Source organism: Mesoplodon mirus, assembly GCF_964341445.2.
Source record: "Mesoplodon mirus genome assembly, chromosome: 16".
In the NCBI taxonomy this organism is placed as follows: Eukaryota; Metazoa; Chordata; class Mammalia; order Artiodactyla; family Ziphiidae; genus Mesoplodon; species Mesoplodon mirus.
Window position 1 is genome coordinate 62,030,346 of NC_138992.1, and position 22,138 is coordinate 62,052,483.

The 22,138-nt window shown below is 41.6% G+C and overlaps 2 protein-coding genes across 2 annotated transcripts in view; both read right to left on the reverse strand.

Moving 5' to 3' along the window:
* KCNB2 (potassium voltage-gated channel subfamily B member 2) overlaps positions 1 to 22,138 on the reverse strand; it is a gene marked incomplete at both ends in the record, with an annotated part of 367,631 nt that overhangs the window by 273,188 nt on the left and 72,305 nt on the right. The window lies entirely within an intron of this gene.
* On the reverse strand, positions 18,369 to 19,786 carry LOC309792137 (uncharacterized protein). The gene is made up of 2 exons (XM_082601459.1): positions 19,166 to 19,786; positions 18,369 to 19,084 (listed from the first exon to the last, which is right to left on the reverse strand). The coding sequence occupies exon 1, from the start codon at positions 19,738 to 19,740 to the stop codon at positions 19,213 to 19,215; it is 528 nt and encodes a 175-aa protein (XP_082457585.1). The 5' UTR covers positions 19,741 to 19,786; the 3' UTR covers positions 18,369 to 19,084; positions 19,166 to 19,212.

The window sequence follows — 22,138 nt, forward strand, 5'->3', positions numbered from 1 at the left end:
AGAATCAAGGATGACACGTTACTTTTTTGATTTGAATCCCTGGGTGATATCATTTACCAAGATGGGGCCAAAGGGGTAATGCCCATCTGGTGTGTTTGTGTTGGGGTAGCCCTGGACTCAAGGGTTACTTCTTTCCTGTTGTCTTTGGGATGTCTGTTACACACCCAAGTAGAGAGCTTGAGCAGAAAGTTGTCTATACTAAATTAGGGGTTCATTTCTGATCAACTCTTTTATATCTTAAAATAATGTAATAAATCATTATTACATTTCCCTCTAATAGCGTAAGGTTGATTGGGTGGACTGGATGTGGATCTAGCGCCTAAATTAAAAATAAAAGCATTTTTCAAAAGGTGCTTGGAATTGACTATGATCATCTAGTAAAATTTATAGTGGATGAACCACATCTGGGCCTAGAGCCAAGTCACTGCTGAGGCTTTTATCACTGGTTTGTGTGGCTCAGGGCTGCTTTCATTGACTTTGGGGGTTACAAAGTCTCTGTGGATGTTAATGTCAAGTAATCTTTAACAGTAGGGGTTTAATGAGTTGTTTTAGTGTTGGATGGTAAGTACTTCAAATCCATAATTCCACTTCACGCTGCCTTTGTTATCCAACACCATCTTCACTGAAATGTAACTTTTGAAGGAATTCCCAAGAGAAAATTCTTTACTATTCCTTTGCCCAAACAGCCTCCCTAAGAAATTATTTACTTATGGAAATAATGACTTTAATCAACTGTAGGTCAAATTGGATATTAATAGAAAGAGAAACTTTTTAATATATTAAAGTTATTTTTATAAGGCTTGTAGAAAATGAAACATGATGCATAGCTAGCTGTCTCATGGGTAAAATCTGAACCTGTTTCTACTGAAAGAAAAGCATGAGGCTCATGCTTTGTCTTTTCCTCATTCCCTAGACTCTCTTAGCCGAAGTTTTCTCAATGAATGCTGCAGAGCCCAGGAAAAGGCATTTTTCTAATGCTTCCCACAGGTTTGTGACATAGTAATTCTAGGGTTTGGAAAATTAATGTCAGTTTTGACACCAATGCTCTCTTGAAGTTCCCAAATGTATCAGTCTATTAAATAGGCCTTGGTTGCCACAGAGTAAACACAGAAGTGTCTCTGGGGAGATTGAGTCATTTTTACCGGTGGGGAGGTGGTGGATCTTTACGTCTGTATCTTTATTTTTATGTTTTCCAAAGAGATTAGAGACATTGACAGGTAAATTCTTTAGGAAGTATAATACATGTTGGCTTTCCCTTTAAAAATAAGCAGTAAAAAATACCCTATAAATCCTGAAACCGCTCTTTTTAAGCAGACTGTCACAGATACACTCACTCAGTGAGTTGACTAAATTGGTGACAAGATCTTGGGATGCAGGATGCCAGGCGGCATCAGAGGGACCTGGCTGGTGGTGATCCCAGGCTCAACAAAGATTGTCAACATGAGTTTGAGCAAGTTACATAACCTCGCTGAAGCTCAGTTTCCTCATCAGTAAAATGGAGTCTGTTGTAAAAATTAAATGAGAAAATGTAGTGAAAGTGCCTAACTCAAAGCTGGAGCTCGGGCCTCCCTGGTGGCGCAGTGGTTGAGAGTCCGTCTGCCGATGCAGGGGATACGGGTTCGTGCCCCGGTCTGGGAGGATCCCATATGCCGCGGAGCGGCTGGGCCCGTGAGCCATGGCCGCTGGGCCTGCGCATCCGGAGCCTGTGCTCCGCAACGGGAGAGGCCACAACAGTGAGAGGCCCGCATACCGCAAAAAGAAAAAAAAAAAAAGCTGGAGCTCTTCCAGTGTCATTTCCTGTCTCTTTTTGTTCTAAGTAAGAGCAAGTGGGCAGGAAGAGAGCTATGAGAAAAAGGCGGCCACTAAGTGGGAGCTAGAGAATAATACTGAGGCATCCAGCAGACTGAAATCCCAGGTTTGGATTTTAGAAAAGTGTCTAAGGTAACCAAGAAACCTGGAATCACTGGTTGAATGGACTTGTGAAAATAAAAGCAGGCTATATATATATACAAAAGTGATTTATAGGCAGAGGTTATAAAATAGCTACAGGATATCACCTATCTATTCCTCCTCCCCCACGAAAAATACATTTTATTTAAGGAATTAAATATGTATGTGACTGAGGCAGGAGACAGATGGGCCCCAGGATGAACAGTTCCTCCCCTGTGGACAGAAACTCCATAACGGCAGAAACTCCATAAAAGCAGGATGATGGAGGAGGCTGGACCCTGCCCAGATAAGAGATAAAAGACCACATATTCCTCATTCTAGAAGTCAATGAGACTTCCCGGACTACACATGCACAGAAAGGCTCCTTGGAGGTCAAAAGGGAGGGGGCACCACCTCATAGTAAGTGATACCAACTACCCATAGGCCTCTTCACTAGAATCCATCTTGGCTAAGAGATGCGCATGCACACAGGGGAGGACCCTGAGATATACCAAATACAGACTCAGAACCAGGCAAAGATTGGTCAAAGGAAACCTGGAAGAAATGTCCCATGAAAGTGATTCAAACTGCCATGAGCGCGCGACTCTCTCTCTGAGCCCGGCCGTGTGTCTATCCACACGTACTGTACTCTTTTTCCTCCTAATAAATACTTCAACTTGCTTCACTACTTTCCGTCTCTATGTAGAAATTCATTTTTTCATAGCTGACAGGCCACCGCCTTGTCACTGGCCACTGGTCCCTGGCGGTCTGGTGGTTAGGGTTAGTGCCCTCACTGTTGCTGCCTGACCTCAATCTCCGGCCAGGAAGCAAAATCCTGCTTCAAGCTGCTGCAGGCGGAGGCCACTGAAGATCAGTGACTACCTTGGTTTAAGGATTTCTGGGTATTGTTTTTCCTTTTAATTAGTCCTTACTAATTTACGGTCCACAGCAACATGAAAGGGGTTAGCACCCTGGACCGCTCACCTGGTCCCTGCTTCTAGGTTCACTGCCTTCTCACTGTCAACTGATCAAGAACAGACTCAGGGCTTCCCTGGTGGCACAGTGGTTGAGAGTCCACCTGCCGATGCAGGGGACACGGGTTCGTGCCCTAGTCCGGGAGGATCCCACATGCCGCGGAGCAGCTGGGCCCGTGAGCCATGGCCCCTGAGCCTGCGCAGCCGGAGCCTGTGCTCCGCAACGGGAGAGGCCACAACAGTGAGAGGCCCGCGTACCGCAAAAAACAAAACAAAACAAAACAAAACAAAAAAGAACAGACTCACCACTATGGGAGGAACCACCTGTTGAGTGAGATGCAGATGTCATTCCTTCAGTTGCAATGGAATGATCTGCCCCATTGGAGGCATTCCAGGTGGCTCTATTAACCACTTTATTTGATGTCATAGTTGAAATTGTTCAGAATCCCCACAAGGAAGGAAAGATCACTGTGCTTAGAGGTTTGCTAAGATTCTAATGGGATCTAGTCCCCGGCAGAGGCTTGGGAAGATTTTCATAGTAGTACGTGACCCATCTGACCTCACATCTCCATCACTGAGGCGTCTATTCTCATTGATGATTAGTGAGAAATACGTCATTTAAAGGGCCCATGACTCATCTTCCAGTCTCCCTGTTGCAAAGTGAATGATATCAAATCCTTTAAGTGAACAGAGGTGGTGTTCCAGTGTCTCCCTCAGAAAAGTTTAGAACAAGACAAGCAACAGACTCTCAGTGATGAATAACTTAAAAACAGAAATCCATACCCATAAATCCAGCACGGTATACAGTTCTGGAAACTATGAGTGAGAAGATGTCAAAATAAGCACAATTTGTTCCATTCTGTAAAATACAGAGGAATAATAGGAAAAATATATTCTTAGGCTATCAGATATAATGAAAATCCCTTCTTTTAAAAGTAGACAAGAAAAATGTCTTTAAGAGAAAAACACAGCAGACATAGTTTTGTATTATGCACATTTCTGTAAAGACAAGAAAAGTATACAGAGAAAGAAAAAAATAAATTTAAAACCCTTTGCACAATGTAAAATTCCATAGGAGAGACAATGTCAAGTTAATTTCATAGCAAACATATTTCTTATGAAGTGAATGCCCATTATAAAGACATTTTCTATCGGTTCTTAGGTATTACCACGTGGTCTGGTGAGTAACACAGTCCTCTATCTGCTTATAAAAGCTACTTAGACAGGTGTCATTTCTGAATCAGCAATTTCTCTCTCCTTTTCTGATGTGCATTATTCCATTCACATTTCTCTAAATAGACTAAAAAATCTTATGTCCTACTTAACCAGGAGAATTCTGGCTTGTGCACTAAAAGTAGATGGAAACTGAATATATTAATAAACACCCACTCATTAATATTAATTTGTTAATATTTTACTTAAACTCTGACTTTCTATTATCTGAAAAAATATTTATAAAACATGCACCATGCAGCAGGAATCTATTGAAATTTCTAATGCATCTGATGCAAAAATACTACTGTGCAGTTTAAAAGCGGAACCTTATTCCTTTTATCCTAAAGTAAACCACTGATACCTTCTCCCAAACACAAGCAACCATCAGCAAAGTGTTTACCAAAGGACAGGTCAACCTTATTCATGATTCTCATATCTTATGTGACACTGAAGAACTAAAGTGGAGCTTAAACTCAGGCTTTTCGTTGCTTCCTCCGAATCAGATACTATATTCTTTTCTATGGAGACATGACATCTTTTCTGCAGAGACATAGCATCATGAGTGCTGTGAACTACAAAACCCTTGGGCAGGAACCCTCCATTCAAACTCCTGCACTAAGACACTTGGCCAAACTAGAGTGTGGCTTCTCCCAGTGTGGCTCAAGATGGTGTCCCTGGATGACCCAGATCCCTTGTAACTTCCTGCCTGGAAAAGCTCAGGGCTATCAAAAGGATTCACTGTTTCTTCTAGCAACAACCTGAAGATAAGCCCCTGACCTCCCTTTCTCAGAGCATTTCTTAAAAAGGACTTACAGTTGTGAACCCTTCCTCGGTTCCTTTGAGACGCAGATGTACCTTCTACAACTCAAGAGCATCTTTCTCTCCAGGACCTGGATTCCTTTAAAATGTAATCACTAGAGCCCACGAGTCACAACTACTGAGCCCACGTGCTGCAACTACTGAAGCCTGCGCGCCTAGAGCCCGTGCTCCACAACAAGGGAAGCCACTGCAATGAGAAGCCCACGCACCACAACAAAGAGTAGCCCCCACTCGCCGCAACCAGAGAAAGCCCACGCGCAGCAACAAAGACCCAACACAGCCAAAAATAAATAAATTTTTTTAAAAATGTAATCATTAGGAGGGCTGGGACCTTGGTCTCCGTGGGAGAACAGAATCCTAACTCTGACTTTTCCTGGAGCCCCAGCTTGTTCCCTCATTCTCCCTTTAAAATGCCCAGTTACCTCAATGCATTTCGCAATTCGAAATGGAGCTCAGCTTTTTCCCCTACGGCCAGCAGTTAGTAAATAAGATCTGCTTTCACCATTGTAACCCTTGTCCAACTTTGTTTGACGGCACCAAGCCCTTGCTTTTTCACTGAAATATATAATGTCATTGAAATGTCATTGAAGATATCGTTGGGTAAGTAGCCAAAGGAACTGTAAAAAATGTGTGTGCTTTTTAAAGCAAACTGAAGACTAGTGTGTTTGTTGATACTGAGTTGATTTCTTAAATTCTCTTAATTTCCTCAGCACTGAAAAAGTGCTCACAAACTCGAGGAGGAATGCAATTTTTAAAAGAGAGGAAAAGCAGAGTTACAAAGGGCCCAAACAATTAAGAATCCAAATAGGAGGAATTCATCCAGAAATGGCAACATGGCTAGAAGAGGGAAAGCTGTTTCCTCATGTTCCTCGTCAGGACGCAGAGTCAGCGTTCGTAACAGAGTTTGCTTTGTCACCATAGGCTTTTATTTTAAGACATGGAAGATTCTCTTCATGCTGCCAGCCCCTCATGTATCCTGCCAACCCCCCTGCTGCAGAGAAGGACAAGGCGAGCATGTTTATTCAGATGCAGGGCGAGTAGGGGAATCCTGGGACCCATTTTTAGCTCTTCCTTGTATTTACTGAGTGATCTTGAGGTTACTCAATCTCCTTTTATTTTGGAACGTCAGCCAAGAAAATAGAATCATTATAACTTTTCTTAGAAGATTTCAATTATAAAAATGTATTATTATTTTTGTGGCTCTGCGATCTTTCTCAGAATCGAAAATCTCCATCAGGAATTGCTGAGAGCTGTGGTAAACAGAAGATGATGCCGTTTTCCCAACTCTTGGATTAATTTTAAAAAGTTAGGAAAGGTATATCCCCCAAACCATAGATTATTAAATGGGTGCTTGGTCCCCTCCTTAAATTTTCTCCCTCTGTCTGCAATTCCCTCAGGACTTGGAGAATCACACTGTCAAGTTACAGGGAAACCACGTCAGAATGACTTAAAAAAAAAATTGTGGTGAAATGGACGTAACATAAAATTTACCACCTTAACCATTTTTAAGTGTATAACTCAGTGGCATTACATACATTCACATTGTTGTACAACCATCACCACTATCCATCTCTGGAACGTTGTCATTGTCCCAGTCTGAAACTCCATCCCCACTCAACACTAACTCCCATTTCCCTCTCCCGCCAGCCCTTGGTAATACAAGGGAGCAAAATTTGCCACCTCAAAATGTGTCTCTTTGTCAGGAGTATTAATTTAGGCTGATTATTTTCAAGAAACAGAAGGCTCAGGAAGTTTTAGGCAGACTATTCCCAGAATAGAGCTACCACCAGAGATATCTGCAAGAATATGGGCTAGGTGTGGTGAGGGACACTCCAGGTAACACCTACCTAGAAATCCACTCTGTTTCCCACTGCTCTGCAGGCCCAGCAAACATTTATTTACCAAACATTTGCTTTTCCATCTTCATGTGAATTGCCTTCCCCCACTTTGAAGTCCCAAACCACTACCCTCAACATCCTCTTTTGTTGGTATTCAAGGTAAGAGTTTCAGCCATTCTGGGGAGTGGGTTTTCCTGGGTCTCTTCCACGTGTACGTGTCATTAAACTTTTGTTTGATTTCCTCCTGTTAACCTGTCTCATGTCAGTTTAATTCTTAGACCAGCCAGAAGAACTTAGAAGGGTAGAGGGAAATTTCTTCCCCCCCGACAGTAACCACCTTCTACTTTCTGTCTTTATGAATTTGCCTACTCAAGGTACCTCATCTGAGCGGAATGCAATCACACGATATTTGTCTTTTTGTCGTGTGGCTTATTTCTCACTCAGCATAACGTCCTCGAGGTCCATCTATGTTGTAGCATGTGTCAGAATTTCTTCCTTTTAAGGCTGATACAGAATTACTTTTTTTTTTTTAAGGCAGAAGTTTAAGTTAAGTTTGTTCATGACAGCCTTTATTAAAACTACTCTCAAGGGACTTCCCTGGTGGCACAGTGGTTGGGAATCCGCCTGTCAATGCAGGGGACACAGGTTCGAGCCCTGGTCCGGGAGGATCCCACATGCTACAGAGCAACTAAGCCCGTGTGCCACAACTACTGAGCCTGTGCTCTAGAGCCCACAAGCCACAACTACTGAGCCCGCGTGCCACAATTACTGAAGCCCACATGCCTAGAGCCTGTGCTCCGCAACAAGAGAAGCCACCGCAATGAGAAACTTGCGCGCCACAATGAAGAGTGGACCCTGCTCGCCACAACTAAAGAAAGCCTGCGTGCAGCAACGAAGAACCAACGCAGACAAAAAATATTTAAATAAATAAATAAATAAAATAAAACTACTCTCGAGTGTTAAAAATAAAGGGTGACTAATTATAATTTAGAACTCACTTGAACTTCCTATTTGGACTTTCACTGGAAGTGAAATCTTGCCTGATTCTGAATCACCTGAATAGATGGAGTTCACTGGAGAATGAGTAATAGACAAAAAAGACAGAGTGCCAATTGGAGAGCTGAAAAATTACTTTTTTGATCTAATTTTTTGGAAGTAGAACCTCTGTCTAAATATTAGCTTTCTGACTCATCATCCAAACAAAGAGATGCAAGAAGATTTATGAACCAATTCTTCACTTTCTTGAAAGCATTCAGTTCTGAGGGACTGTCACGGTATTCCCCCATAAGAAATAAGAACTTTAGGGAAAAATATATATATATATCTCAATTAGACTTCCCATAATATATGGATTATAAAACATTAAGCACTAAATATCAACCAAAAAATGCAAATGCAAGACAATATATAATTCAAGCAGCAATATTAATGTATATATAATATATTTAACATATATATTTGAATATATTGTGCTATTTGAATATACAAATATTTCTGACATATCTATATCAGGTTATATTCCATTTATATACACCTAGAAAAATAGTAAAAATACAATTGATTCACACCTCAAGAACACTCCCTAACTCACCCTGGTAGGTCTTTCATCTGTTTTAAAATGAAGGTGAAAAATTCTGCTGTCAACACTAATGAAAAAGCTAAAGAAGAGGAAAAGATAACAATAATTGACATTTCAGTGGCTGGTGGCCTAACATACCAATTCGTAATCTGTGAGACAGGATATGTATTGAATACCAATGACAATAGTTGGAAACATTCATCCATGCTTTCTGTCATCTACTAAAAAAGGTGACATTGTTGATGGATCAGTATCTAAAATTGATAAAGGCAGGAGAGTTGTTGATATTTCCATTTGGAGTTTTATCTTCAAGGAGGTGTGGTTCAATTCATGAGTACTTAAGGCTGGCAACTGGAAGCATCAGAACATAATCTGTTTCCATTTAGAGATCACCAGGCAGTTTAGCTGACAGAATGTAGAGCAGTCCCGTGTCCCATCTGAAGCTCCAGATGGACATGACACCCATAAGTTACTCTGAAAATAGGAGCCCAGAAGCTCTGATATCACTAAAAGCTGAGCCAAGTGAATCAAAGTGAACTATATATAATACCTTCCCTGGGGATGCCTTCAGCAGCAGAGGAAGAGGGCAGCTTTGTTACTAGGCTTCGCTAAGACAGAATTGATGTGATACACATATACATATAAAACCATGCATTTGAGAGCATAAGATGCAGTACTGCCATCTTGCAGCGCTGCTCATATGAAGAGTCCAGGAGCAGCTTGAAACTCCTTCAGATGGGACATATTCCAACCATGGGATATAAACCCTATGACAAAGTGCCTATAAAGCGGCACGGGGCAGAGATCTGGCATACATACCCAGCACATGGAATGCCAAGTGCTGGGGGTGAATCCCTGCCTCCGTGAGATGTGGCTCTTAGGTAGGAGAGGGGCTCTAGGATTTTGCATCACTGCACATTAGACGCAGTCAGTACAGGTGTGGTACTGATTAGGCTCTATGGATCCCAACTTGGGGCTGTGATGCAATTATATTTCACAGAGATCACATATAGAATTCTTCTAATTTCTAATAAGGTGTGTATATAGGAAATCCCGGTACTGTCCATTTTTCTCTACTGCAGTCTGGGACATTCCTGTCTCAATACCTTCCGCTTGCCTAATGGGGCAGGCCAACAAGTCTGTTACTGAACTTGGGGTCAGCTGGCCTGGATTTGAGTCTTCACTTTCACTTCTTTTGGTCAAGCCATTTAACTCCTCTAGGTATCAGTTTCTTTATTTGTAAAGCAAGAGAAATAAGCTCACAGGTTTCTGCAAGGACCCCATGAGATCATGTAAGTGAACAGTTCAGTGAGTTCCTGGCATGTGGAAAATATTCAACAAATTTTGATTAGCTTGTAAGCCAACACAGAGACCCAAGCAAATGCTTGACACATTTACATGACATTTAATAGATCGTGGTGACTATCTACTTACTAGAGTACTGCTAGTAAGATTCTAGTCAAAGGCTATGCCTTCTACAGACAAGTGTATGCAGTTTCTAATATGGCAGCTCCAATTTGGCAAAGCTTGTCCTAATGCTTCAGGAGCAATGGTATTATTATGTTTGGGGTCTGGTACGTGGTGTCACCATATTACATTGCAAGATGAATAAATTTTTCATCCCTTGTTTCTTTCCCTTTTGTTGAAAAGATTTCAACCTGTACCAACAGGATTGGACAAACTATGACTAAACGGTATAGGATAGAAATCTGGTAGGTAACCAGTTAATGGCATCAAGCAGTATAATTCACAGCAAGACAAAATAAACAAAAAACACCACTTCAATTCCAGAGAGCATGCATCTGAAGAGAAGGGGGTGTGGGTTTTAAAAAACCAGGGTTTTATGTGGTTGGCATAGTTACGGTACACATGGGTAATTAAATTTCTGGTATGAATTATTGTTTACAGGGTACGAAAACAATTGGTTCACGTACAGCACAAAATCCACTTTCAAAGAACACAGCATTTTACACACAAATTTAGGTGGCTGATCATAATGGTACCATTATATTCACTACAGACACATTTCAATGAATGAAGGGCCATTCTTTCCCCAGATGTTCAAACCAATATAACCTACTGAAAAACGAAGGTTATTTCCTTTGAGTTGTCCCAATTCAGCCAATTTCAAATTGCTGGAAACATGGGAGAAAAGTTTATTCAAACTTCCTTTCTGCATGTTTTTGCAGGGTTATTATTTTCTTTGAGTACGGTTGTTCTCCTAACAAGTTTTCTCGATAGGCCTCTGCTCAGAGCAAAGAGAAATTTGTCCATCAGAGGTAGTTTCCTTTGCTCATGCAGAAGTCCACTGGTCTTCAAAAATCAGTTCCGGATAGGAAGTGTCGAGCATCTTTATGTTTTCCCATTAGGGATTCACGGCATTAAAGAGTATTTTCTAGAAAGGAAAAACCTAGCAGTGATCAAAAGTGATACAAATTCGGAAGGAAAAGATGAGTAAGCCTCCAAAACGTGCACTGCATTCTCATCAAAAGGCAGACATCTCAGCAGAGTGAATGGCCACCATCCACACTGCGGAGGGATCTTCCTCCCCGTGGAAGACGTGAGTCCGACATGCAGGATGGGCAGGAAAAAGGCTCGGGATAAAGACTAAATGGTCTCAGTCTAGATTAGGGATTGATGCAGGGTCTAAGGTGTGCCATACTGTCACTTTTGTCCTGGGGTGACCAGGAAGCTGCTTGTTGCACACCTTAAATTACATTCCAGAGAGTTCTAGCTCATCCCACTCCTCCTCAATTAAACATGATGATGCCACGCACATAGAAGACCCTCCATAAAGGTTCTGTCCTTCTTTCTATCCATACTTCCATCCTTCCCTTCTTTACTTCCCAAACTGAAGGGTCAAGACACTTTTTGTTTACTGGCTCTGCGTGGAAAGGGTACCTGAACGGTACTGGAAACACAATGAAAGCATGCTCTTGAACTAGAAGACAGAAAAGCCTCTTCAAATCTGGCATATAGGAAAAGGAAAATAAAGTTCTGGTAGGTTCGTTGAAATTTTGTTTCCTTTTCTTGGCAGGCTCAGAAGCCTTTCCCATCTATGGGAAAGTCAAAATAGCTATTTCTTGACAAGGCTAAAAGCTTTAAAATGTGCCTTTTTTCTTCTGGTTTCAAGTTCTCTATATTCAGGCTTCTTTCACATCTTATATTTTTTCAACAAAGTACTCCAAAATATGTCTCAACTCTATTGGCAAAAGTACTACACAAACCCAGGCAAAAAAAAAAAAAAAAAAAAAAAAAGTTCTCTGCACAGAGAGGCTCTGAAGAGTGCAGCAACAGCAGGCTCTTTTACCTCCATTTTGCTAGTTTGACATCTGAGTTTACGGAAGACAAAGGGGTGCTGTGAAGTTCTCAGAACTGGTTACTCCTCTGCTGCTTAGGTAGGTTTCCAGGTGGTGACGGCCATTGTTTTAAGTCCCTCTCCCCACACCCACTGAATAAAAGATGCAGGTGACCTCAAAGCCCCCAGGTATTAGGAACCAGGCCATATAAGGTATCATGGGCTCCTTTCTCATGTGTATCAACACCGTCTCCTTTTACCAGACTAAAAGTTCTTTGAGTCACTGCCTACTCCACTGTTTCCTTTTTAATGATGGGCTGTACCATCCAGAAGTGTTGTCTACTAGAAAAGAATGTGAACCATATATGTAATTTAAAGGGTTCTCACTGTCATATTTTTAAAGGTATAAAGAAATAGGTGAAGTTAATTATAATAAATTTCATTTAACACAATACATCCAAAATATTATCAGTTCAATATATTGATATAATCAATATAAATGAATGAGACTACACTTTCCTTTTTTGCATAAAGTTTCTAAAATCAGGCATGTCTTTTACATTTATAGCACAGCTCAATTCAGACTAGCCACACTTCAAGTACTCCATAGCTCCCTGTATCTAGAGGCTGTATCTAGAGGCTATGATACTGGACAGTACAGATTACTCTTCCTCTTTACCTACTTAGGTAAATCCTACTTAATTAAACTTCAATGATCATTCAAACCCTGGGCTTTAATGTAGTCCTGTGTTCAGAGTATATGATGAATAAGTAGTGGACAATTCACTGAGTAAGTGTTTCTGGCTTATGGAGGTACATGTCATAGCTTCATATGAAATAGCTGGCATTACATTTAGTACTTAATACCAATCCAGCTCTTCACCTGTCTCAGGCACTTGTGTTAAGTGCTTTACAAGACATTGTTTTATTAACCTTCATGACTAACCCGTGAGGTCTGATTGTGCTCATTTTACAGATGAGGAAACTGAGTTTTAGTTAAGTAACCTGCCCAGAGTCCAACTGCTAGTGAGAAGCAGTGTCAAGACTCAAGTCCAGGCAGCCTGATCACCAAGTTCCAGTGCATGCTAGCCATCAGCTGTCTTGGTGTTCAGATGGCTCAAGGAGAACCCCAAATACCCAATTTCATTGGTTTCTAATTTATGATATAAAAACAAAGGCTAAAAGGACTGAAAGCATTAGTAATGAGAGTAGCTAAGCAAGGAAAGAAGGTATAGCCCAGGACATCTATAATGTCCATTTCTTTTCCTGACACAGAAAGATATAATCCATATCTCTTGAGCAGACAGTGAAGAATTAATTACATGGGCTTGATTTAACCCACCTGGGTAGTTACAGGAAAGTAAGTACATTGGAAGGTGCTTTAGAAATGGGGCTTTAAGGGATGTGAAAAAATGAATGCGTCTTCCAGTAGGGAGCAATTAAGTCTATTGTCACCAGCAGAACCATTACCATCAAAATAATCATCCCCAAATTAAACCATATGATGGTACCTTGACGCATCAAAATTTTAATTAAATAAGAACATTTTGTTAGATTGTAAAGGGGAATTCAGGCAGTTTCATCAATGGCATAATGATACAAGGTAGCTATTGCTTGATCTCCTGCACTTTTGCTTTCATTTTTTAAATTCTTGTAATTTTCACTGTCCCTTTACCAATCTGCCCCCAACCCTGCCCCCCCCAACCCGTCACACACACCTCCTTTTCCAATACAGCAACATGTATAGACTAAACAACCACTGTGTAAGTTTGCAAGATTATGGCTGGGGAGGGCACTTAAGACCAACTTCTTTTGCTTTTATACCTTTTCTTAAGACTGGTCTTGCACCATCTGTAATAGAAAATTGAATTAACTGATTCGCTTATAGCAGTATCATTTAAAAGACCTTGGATTTGGAAGATGAAAGTTTTTCACCAAAATCATAAAGTCCATTGGTCGGTATTTAAGTCAGTGATGAGGTAACACCAACAGTTTATACACTGTAATTAAATTCCTTGTTCCTAATATATTTTTATTACGAGTTGTTTTATGGGCTTTCTTCTATTTTTTCATCTAGCATCTGATTTTATAGAGCTTAAAAATGGAATTTTTCATGAAGTTTTTTTTTTTAATTGATGGGCCTCAGCATTAGCGTTCCTAGCCCACTGCATTGAGTGCCACTACAGATACCCACTGAAAGCAGCACTTTCTGAAACGTCAGGGTATGATTTTCTAAAGGACTTCGCTCTGATAAGGCATGACTTGGGTTCTTCATTTCCATGATACGTCCTGACACCATATCATTGACAGCCATAGTACAACCCAGCAAAATGGAGGACTGGCCCAGTGGTACCACTTTGCTGCTCATTTACGCATTCTTCCCTGACTCGTTTGTTCCACAAGCACATCTTTCGCTCCTGCTAGGTGTCTGGCACTGGAGACAGACATGTGTCCATTGTGGGAGAAGTCGCTGTGCTGTAGGAAACTGATGTACAAAAAACAGTCAGTATCACACCAGCAAGGAAATCCTAGAATCAGAGTTGATGACTACCATTCACTGGACAAAGCACACCCTACTCTATTTCTCCACGTCTTGCCTAATAGGAGCTCCTTTATCATGGGTCAGGGCCTGAAGCTACAGCTCTAGACACATGCAAGGGTACATTTGATCACCTGCTCTTGAAAAATCAGTGTCAAAAAAAATGCATGACGTACTCATGCACATCCAGTCCTGCCTTCCCTGCCATCAGCTCTCTTTCACCTGACATTGTGCCATCTGTCTAACCTGTTAGGGCTTCCATTCCTTATTTCTATGTTTAGTTTAATTCTTTGTTATAGGAAAACCCTAAATGAGTAGTTCTGAACCCTGGCTGCACACTAGATTAACCTGGGGAGCTTAAAAGTAGACCCATGCCAGGACCTCTCCCCTGAAATTATGCTTCAAGTGGTCCACGGTGTGGTCTCGGCACCTGCATTTGCCTTTTCTTTCAGTTTTATTGAGATATAATTGACATACAGCACCGTGAAAGTTTAAGGTATACAGTGTAATGACTTGACTTACATATATTGTGAAATGCTTACCACGGTAAGTTCAGTTTCTGATGCTCCCTCGGTGACTCTATAAACAGCCAGGATTCTAAGACACATTGCTCTACTCAGAGATCATGAAGCCTGAGGAGGCAGACTTGGATGAAATCACACACTTCCCTCGACATCTCTGCACAACCTTGTGTCGGAAAGAGATAGTGAGCAGAATATCTCGGGAAGAGGCAAGGGAGAGGCCAGGGGAAAGAGGATCTGTTTGTCAAATACTAACATAAGGCGACTCTCACAGTGGGGGGGGGGAGAAACCTCAAACCAAAGAAAGAAAACGTGAACTGTTAAGAAGTTTTAAAATAAATGACTGCATGAGAGCTGGGAATGGTTTTCTGCCCGAAGGTTAAGGGGCAGGTCATCAGTAACCTAACTGGTGGAGGTCTAGTCAGTAGATCTGGGGCCTGCTTGTTATATTTCTGGGCTTCCACCATGGGCCACAGGACAAGTTGATAAACAGTCATCCTGATTCAGAATCTGGAGTTGTGCGGCCCAAGTTTCTTCTGCAACAAAGACCAAGCTGGGGAAGGTCACATTCATCAACCTCAAAGAAAATTCTGGCTTCCTTGGCATCATGATGAATTTGTTAACTATGAAGTTATCTAAAATTTTAAAGACCAATTCCTATCTCCCCTCTGTGGGGTCACGGGAGGTAGAAAGAAGGAGCTGCAGGGAATTCACTGGTAGTCTTGTGGTTAGAATTCTGAGCTTCCACTGCAAGGGGCACAGGTTCGATCCCTGGTCAGGGAACTAAGATCCCGCAAGCCTCAAGGCGCAGCAAAAAAAAAAAAAAAAAGAAGGAAAGAAGGAGCTGTCTAGGTGAACATCTGTGCACACCAGGTATGCCTGGAGCCAATAATGAGAATTCAAAGAAGACACGATGATCTACGTAAGTTGGGTGATGAATTTAGTACCATCTAAAGTAGGCCTTGGAAGCACTTCCTTCTGGCATTTATCCTCTAAAGGCATGAGGGGTGTTTTGATTTGGAGTTTTTTCCATTTGGGGGTGGGAAATGACGCCATGTAGTAGGAAAAGTTCCAGGGTGTTTCAGAATAACCATGTGTCCAGGCAGGTCATCCAACCTCTCCAATATAATTCCTTCAACCAGAAGATGGAGAAAATGGCATCAAAGGGCTTCGGAGTTCCTTCCAGCTATAAAAGACTAAGAAGTGATTGAAATTGGATTTTGCAGGAGTTTGGGGGCACTGCTGGCTCCTGTGTGTGTGTGTGTGTGTGTGTGTGTGTGTGTGTCTCTGTGTGTGTGTGGTGTTTTTACTTAATAGGCAGAAATTAGACAGCAGTTCCGATTTTAAGGCTGACTTGAAAATATACATGTTTGCCTTATACAAGCAAACTGCATCATTAGAAATAGTCAGTAAAAGAAGAACTCAGCTTCTACAAGAGGACTTCCTGGGGCTGTGAAGGAGATTGTGGCAGGGTTATTTTAGAGAGAGGCCAAAGAATTAGCAACACTTGTGAAGCTTGGTGGCCTGTGCCCTTGGCGGGATTTAATTCTAGGGATTAGAGAGCAAAAAGGTGTAATTTCACAGCAGTTTACCAATATTTTGCAAGTTTCCATACACCTACAGGGGAAAACTTTGGGGTGTTTACTCTAGTTTTAATGTAATGTGAAAGATAAAAACAGAAGAAAAAAAAAGAGGAGATGACAGAAGAATAGGTTTTGACCCATTTCAAAGCTGTAGCATCTTAAATGATCCCTCACAGAATCTCTAATTACTTCTGTGGGGAAAAGAGTGATAATTCTAACAATAACGAACAAATGTAAGGGTTAATCTGTGCTAACTGCTTTCCATTATTTCCTCATGCAATCCTCACAACTATATGAGATTGGCATCATTATTATCCCATTTTGCAGATGAAAACACCAAGGCCCAAGTCTCAGGGTTGGTAAGAGGAGAACCAAGGAAACACCTACCCACGGCCCTGCAAGTTTTCGACCTCTATTTACTCCTCATTCCATAGCTTGTTCACTTCTTCTGTTTCTTCTTTTTAAAATACGCCCCCCCCAATTATCTTCAAATCCTGGTCCCTAGCTGGCTCTGCAGCACCTAATCTACTTTGGTTCCTCACTGTTCTCACATGAGGTTGATGGCAAGTCTTTGGTGACCTGTAGGCTTAACAATCTTTTAGTCAAATGCTTATCAGTGCAATTCAACTGTTAAATGGAATTTATATGTAAAGGAGATGACAGAAGAGGGATTTGGAGAGGTCTTCCAAGACTTCCGAGGTCTAGCTACTTAAAAAGAAAAGTAAGACAATGGATAAACAACAAGATCCTATTGTATCGATACAGCACAAGGAGCTATATTCTATATCCTATAAGACCATAATAGAAAAGGAAATGAAAAAGAATATATATATATATATATATATATCTATCTCAAACTGAATCACTTTTTTTTTTTTTTAGCTAAACTCCAGACTTTATTCAGATTTATCGATTTTTTTTACAATTATGTCTTTTTGCTGTTCTAGGATCTAATCAAGTATATCACATTGAATTTAGTTATAATCTCTCTTCTATGGTCTCTGACAGGTTCCCAGCCTTTCCTTGTTTCCCATAACCTTTATAGTTTTCAGAAGTACTGGCCAGTCTTTTGTAGAATGGCCCTGACTTTGGGTTTGTTTGGTGTTTTTCTCATGATTAGACAGACCAGGGTTTTTTGGGTTTTGGGGAAGATTAACATAAAGGTGAAATGTCTTTCTCATCACCTTGTGTCAGTAATGACTTATTACTGGTGATGTTAACCTTGATCACTTGGTTAAGGTGAGGTCTGCCCGATTTCTTCACTGTGAAGTTACTATTGTTCCCTTTCCATAATCTATCTTTTGGAATCCAGCCAATACTCCTAAGAGGGAGTTTAAGCCCCATATCCTGGAGGGAAGAGTATTTACATATGTTATTTGAAATTCTTTGTAAGAAAGATTTGTACCTTCTTCCCCATTTATCTATGTGTTCAGTTATTTATGTCAGTATGGACTCATGAATATTTATTCTATATTTCTCTATAACTTTAAAGTTTAATTAATTTTATGACTCAAATTGTTCCAGCTTAGGCCATCAGGTGCTCCTTCAGTTGGGTTCTTGTGTCCCTTTGATCTGCCTCTATCCTTTTGATTTTTGAGTGCTGCCTTATTTCCTGGCACTACACAATGCTCCAGGCTCATCTTGTGTTTTCATTGCCCCAGGCCTAGAATTAGTCATTTCTCCAAGGATGTCTGGTTTTTGTTATTTTGGAGGACCATGTTTAGAAACTAAGGCCTGGATGCTACATGTGTTTGTTGCTACTTGATGTCATTGTTTCTTGTCTCTCCGCAAAGTTATGAAATATATGCATGTATATTAACCAATGTATACACTCATATCTATAATCATTTCTCTAGGTGTCTATCTCTATACCTATTAAACTAAACGTGAGTTCATACTAATGCCTGACTCTAATCCAGTATCACATGGTTCATTCTAGCTTTTGCCTCTTGCTTATTTGTAACTTCTTTTACTAACAGTGAGAAACCTGACTCAAATTATTTACCATTTATTTACTTATTTGTTCTACACTAGTGTAAGTGTTTTCAGATTTCTTAACTGTATTCCTGTGAGAAACAAACTTACCAACTAAAATTGTGTTTATGTACAGTTATTTTTGCACCTAGTCTTATATTTACCAATCAAAACATCATTTTCCAAAGTCACTTATGTCAGTTCCTTTTTCTCCACCCCCTTCAGTGCCGTTTTATCATATATTGGGAATACAGTTAAATTTATTTGTCACAGTATGCATTACATCCAGGATACTCTGATTAAAAATTGCATACATTAAAGTTCACCCTGTGATGTACTATTCTATGTGTTTTGACAAATGCGTAGTCATGTATCTTATGCCTACTACCGTACAGTACAGTTTCATCAACCTAAAATATTCTCTGTGAGTGGCCTTTGTAGTCATTCACTCCCAACCTCTGACAAATGCTGATTTGTCTTCCATCCCTATAATTTGTCTTTTCCAGAATGTTGAATAAACGGCATCATACAATATGTAGATTTTTGAATTTGGCATCTTTGACTTAGCAACATGCATTTAGGATTCATCCATGTTGTTGTGTGAATCTATAGTTTCTTCCCTTTTATCACCTGAAGTATCCATCATCTCGAATACCAAGTTTGTTTATCCATTCACCTGCACTGCTTCTTGTTTCAAACGGATTTTCTCTGGCTCTTCCTGAACACGTTCTGAGGAATCATCAGCCTCTTCCACTTCTGAGGAGGAAGGACTCTCTACTGTCACAGTCACAGGAAATTCTGATGGACCTGAGTGTCTTTGTTAACATAGTTAAGTCTCTCTCTCTCACAAGTAGCCCACTTAGCTCCACGTTCCTTAGTGCACCTGACGCACTTACACAGCATTTATGAGCTTTACACAATTGCAAGGTCACATCTTTATTTCTTATCTCAGGAACACGACTTCTGTAAACTTTATTTCTGTCACAACCTGAATGGGATGCAAAGAATAATCTGACTTCTCTTCACCAGGGGATGAGTTGAACTGTCCTTGCAGAAGAGATAACAGATGGTGTGAACCCCAGATCCTGTCTCGACAAGCCGTGGCTGGAAGAAGCTCTGGATACAGATCAGGGGCAGCGGGCGCTGAGGAGTGGCGCCCAGTGCACCCCGCGGAGGCGGTCGGCCTTAAGTCCAGCAGGCCCTCCTGTAGGGAAGCGCGCACGGAGGGCAGAGGCACCGAGTCCTGCAGCGCGCACAGGTCCTCAGAGCGCGCAAAGATGTCGGCCGCGCTGTCCCGGCGCAGCTTCACCGAGTAATCATGGCCCGAGCGCGGCCTCGGGGACGCTGGATGCGGACACGATGCCCACACCCGCCTGGGGGCCCGGCTCGCCTCCCGGCCCCTCGGGCGCCCACCGCCCGGCGGCTGCGGCCCCGCAGCGTGCGCAGGACCGGCGTCGCAGCCAGAAGACATAGGGCCACGGGCCCCAGCTAGACCAACCCCGCCATGCCGCACTCCGGAGACCTGAATCACTTTTTTGCACACCAGAGACTAACACTACATTGTACATCAACTATACTTCAATTAAAAAAAAAGAGAGAGAGAGAGAAATTAAGAGAAAGGGAGGGAGAAAGACAGAGAGAGAAGGAGAGAATGACTCGAACTCAGCCGTGAGCACTGGGGCACACCTCTGCTACATGAGCAGCACAAGCTACATTGCACACAGCTCCTGCTTCTATAGCCTTCTCTGCTTCCTCCAGTCTCCCAGCCCACGCACACTCATGACCAGCTAATAGGGATCGTCTGGTAGAAAAGAGTGATGTGACTGCATCCCTCTGGATGGATTGATAGCTCTAATTTCCCTACAAAACAGATATCTTCAGAAGGAGGAAGAAAAACGTTGTTTACAAAAGCAATGAACTAAGCTGTGAAATCCCTCAGTACAACTTGCCAAGCAAAACCAGATTAACTCTCCCGATACAGGCCACTATAAAATACAGTTTATTTAGAGTAGGGCTATTCTTTGCAGCCTGGTTTCATCTAGTAATGCTACTAAACACGGGGTTACCCCAGGCCACACTGTAGAGGAGACCATTGCATCCTCACCTACCTTTGGTTACTGATAGCAGAGACGGAGTCAAAGGCCTGGCATTTCCACCACCTAGTGATGGTGGCAGGAAGGCTTTAGCTCCAGAATCACTATCAACCACATCAACCACCGCAACATGCATAACACCTTCACACAAACCACGTGCTTGCTTAGCAAGTATGTCTTCCAGGCAAGAGCACCAACCCCACTTCCCCTTCCAACCCAATAATGCCCATAAGGCCCTCCTATAAGGGAAATGATTGGGGAAGCAGATATTTCAAGCCTGGAAGACAGTGATTCAGCCTTATGGCATGTCAGCGTTTGTCAGTGGCAGAAATGGGTCAGTACTTGACTTTTACGGATCCTTCCTCTTTCTTCTCCTTTGACTTCTTGCCCTACTTTGAACTAAAATGAAGATCTGATGTTCTCTAATTTGAACTGTCATGACAAAGATTGCTCTGAGCGATCAAGAGATTTGACTTGACTTATAGAAGGGAGAACATCGTAGTTGTAAAGGGCACTGTCTTCGGAGACAAAGAAAGCTAGGTTATAGCCTTGCCTCTGCCTCTTGGTAGCTGTGTGACTTCAGGCAAGTTACTGAACCTCTCTGGGCTGCAGATTTCTGATACACAGTATAACAGGGATCAAAATGTTCCCTATCATAACATTGCCTGGCTGCGGTGAAGACTGGTGAGATAAAGTACATAAAGCATTCAACAAATGTTATCATGATTATAACCTAATTGAATCAAAATGAAAGGATGAGAGCAAACTAGAGGAAAACTGCATCCCTTCCACAGTTCATAATGGATATTTGTCTGCAGATAGTTTTCTAATTTCAGTAAAAACCTAGTTTGCTTGCCTTCAGTTAATTCGATACCTTTTAGTAGTCCATATTTCCATAGTGAGCATTGTTACTCTTCTAGAGTAACAATGCCAGACTCTTCATAAATTGTCCTTTTACCTTAACTAACCATCAGAGATAGATACTATGTTCCCTGTTTTACAGAGAAGGCATTTCAGAGACGTTGTGGGATAGGCCCAAACTTGAGCCAAGAGTCAGGATTTGAACGCAGGTCTTCTCATCTCACCACCGTTGCCTCAGGTTCTCTGAACATCAGAAAACTCATGACAGTGAGAGCTAGCCTTCACTGAGCCATGTATACGCCAGACACTGTTCTAATCAATCAGATCTGTAAACTTATAATCCTCATAAAACCCCTATGGATTTCTACCATTCCCATTTTATAGGTGAGAAAACTGAGGCAACAAGAAAATTAAGGAACTTGCCCCAAGTGACACAACTAGTAGGCAGAACGGTGTCAGAAACCGGACACCATAGAGAAGACACAGATTATGATACTTTCGGTCAGAAGGGAGGCAGCCGGGAGCTGTTCTACTCTGAATGCTTTGTTCACACAGACTTTTAACTTTTCTCCTTTGTATTTCATACCCCAAATGAAGTTTTAGCCCCTTTTTGCATAGTTAAATACGGCAGTGTGTGTAGCAGCCTTTGCAGTGGACCTCCATCCTATAAAAGTAGCAAGAGGCAAACCTGACCATACTAGAGGTGAGGAAATAAAACCAAAGACCAGGAGCCTTCCCCACTATCACTCGGTGGGATCTCGGCGGCAGTGATGGGACACTCTTCATTCAGTTCTGGGCTCCATATTCCCCAGAAGGACCACATGGAGTCCCTCTGGGGCCTTTTCTGTCCATCAGGCAAACTCAGCTGAGTGACAGGCTGAAAAGTCACTGGGAAGATAATTCCTTCATTTTGAT

Excerpts from the sequence above, each read along its gene's own strand:
- LOC309792137 (XM_082601459.1), bottom strand. The coding sequence starts at position 19,740 with ATGTCTTCTGGCTGCGACGCCGGTCCTGCGCACGCTGCGGGGCCGCAG.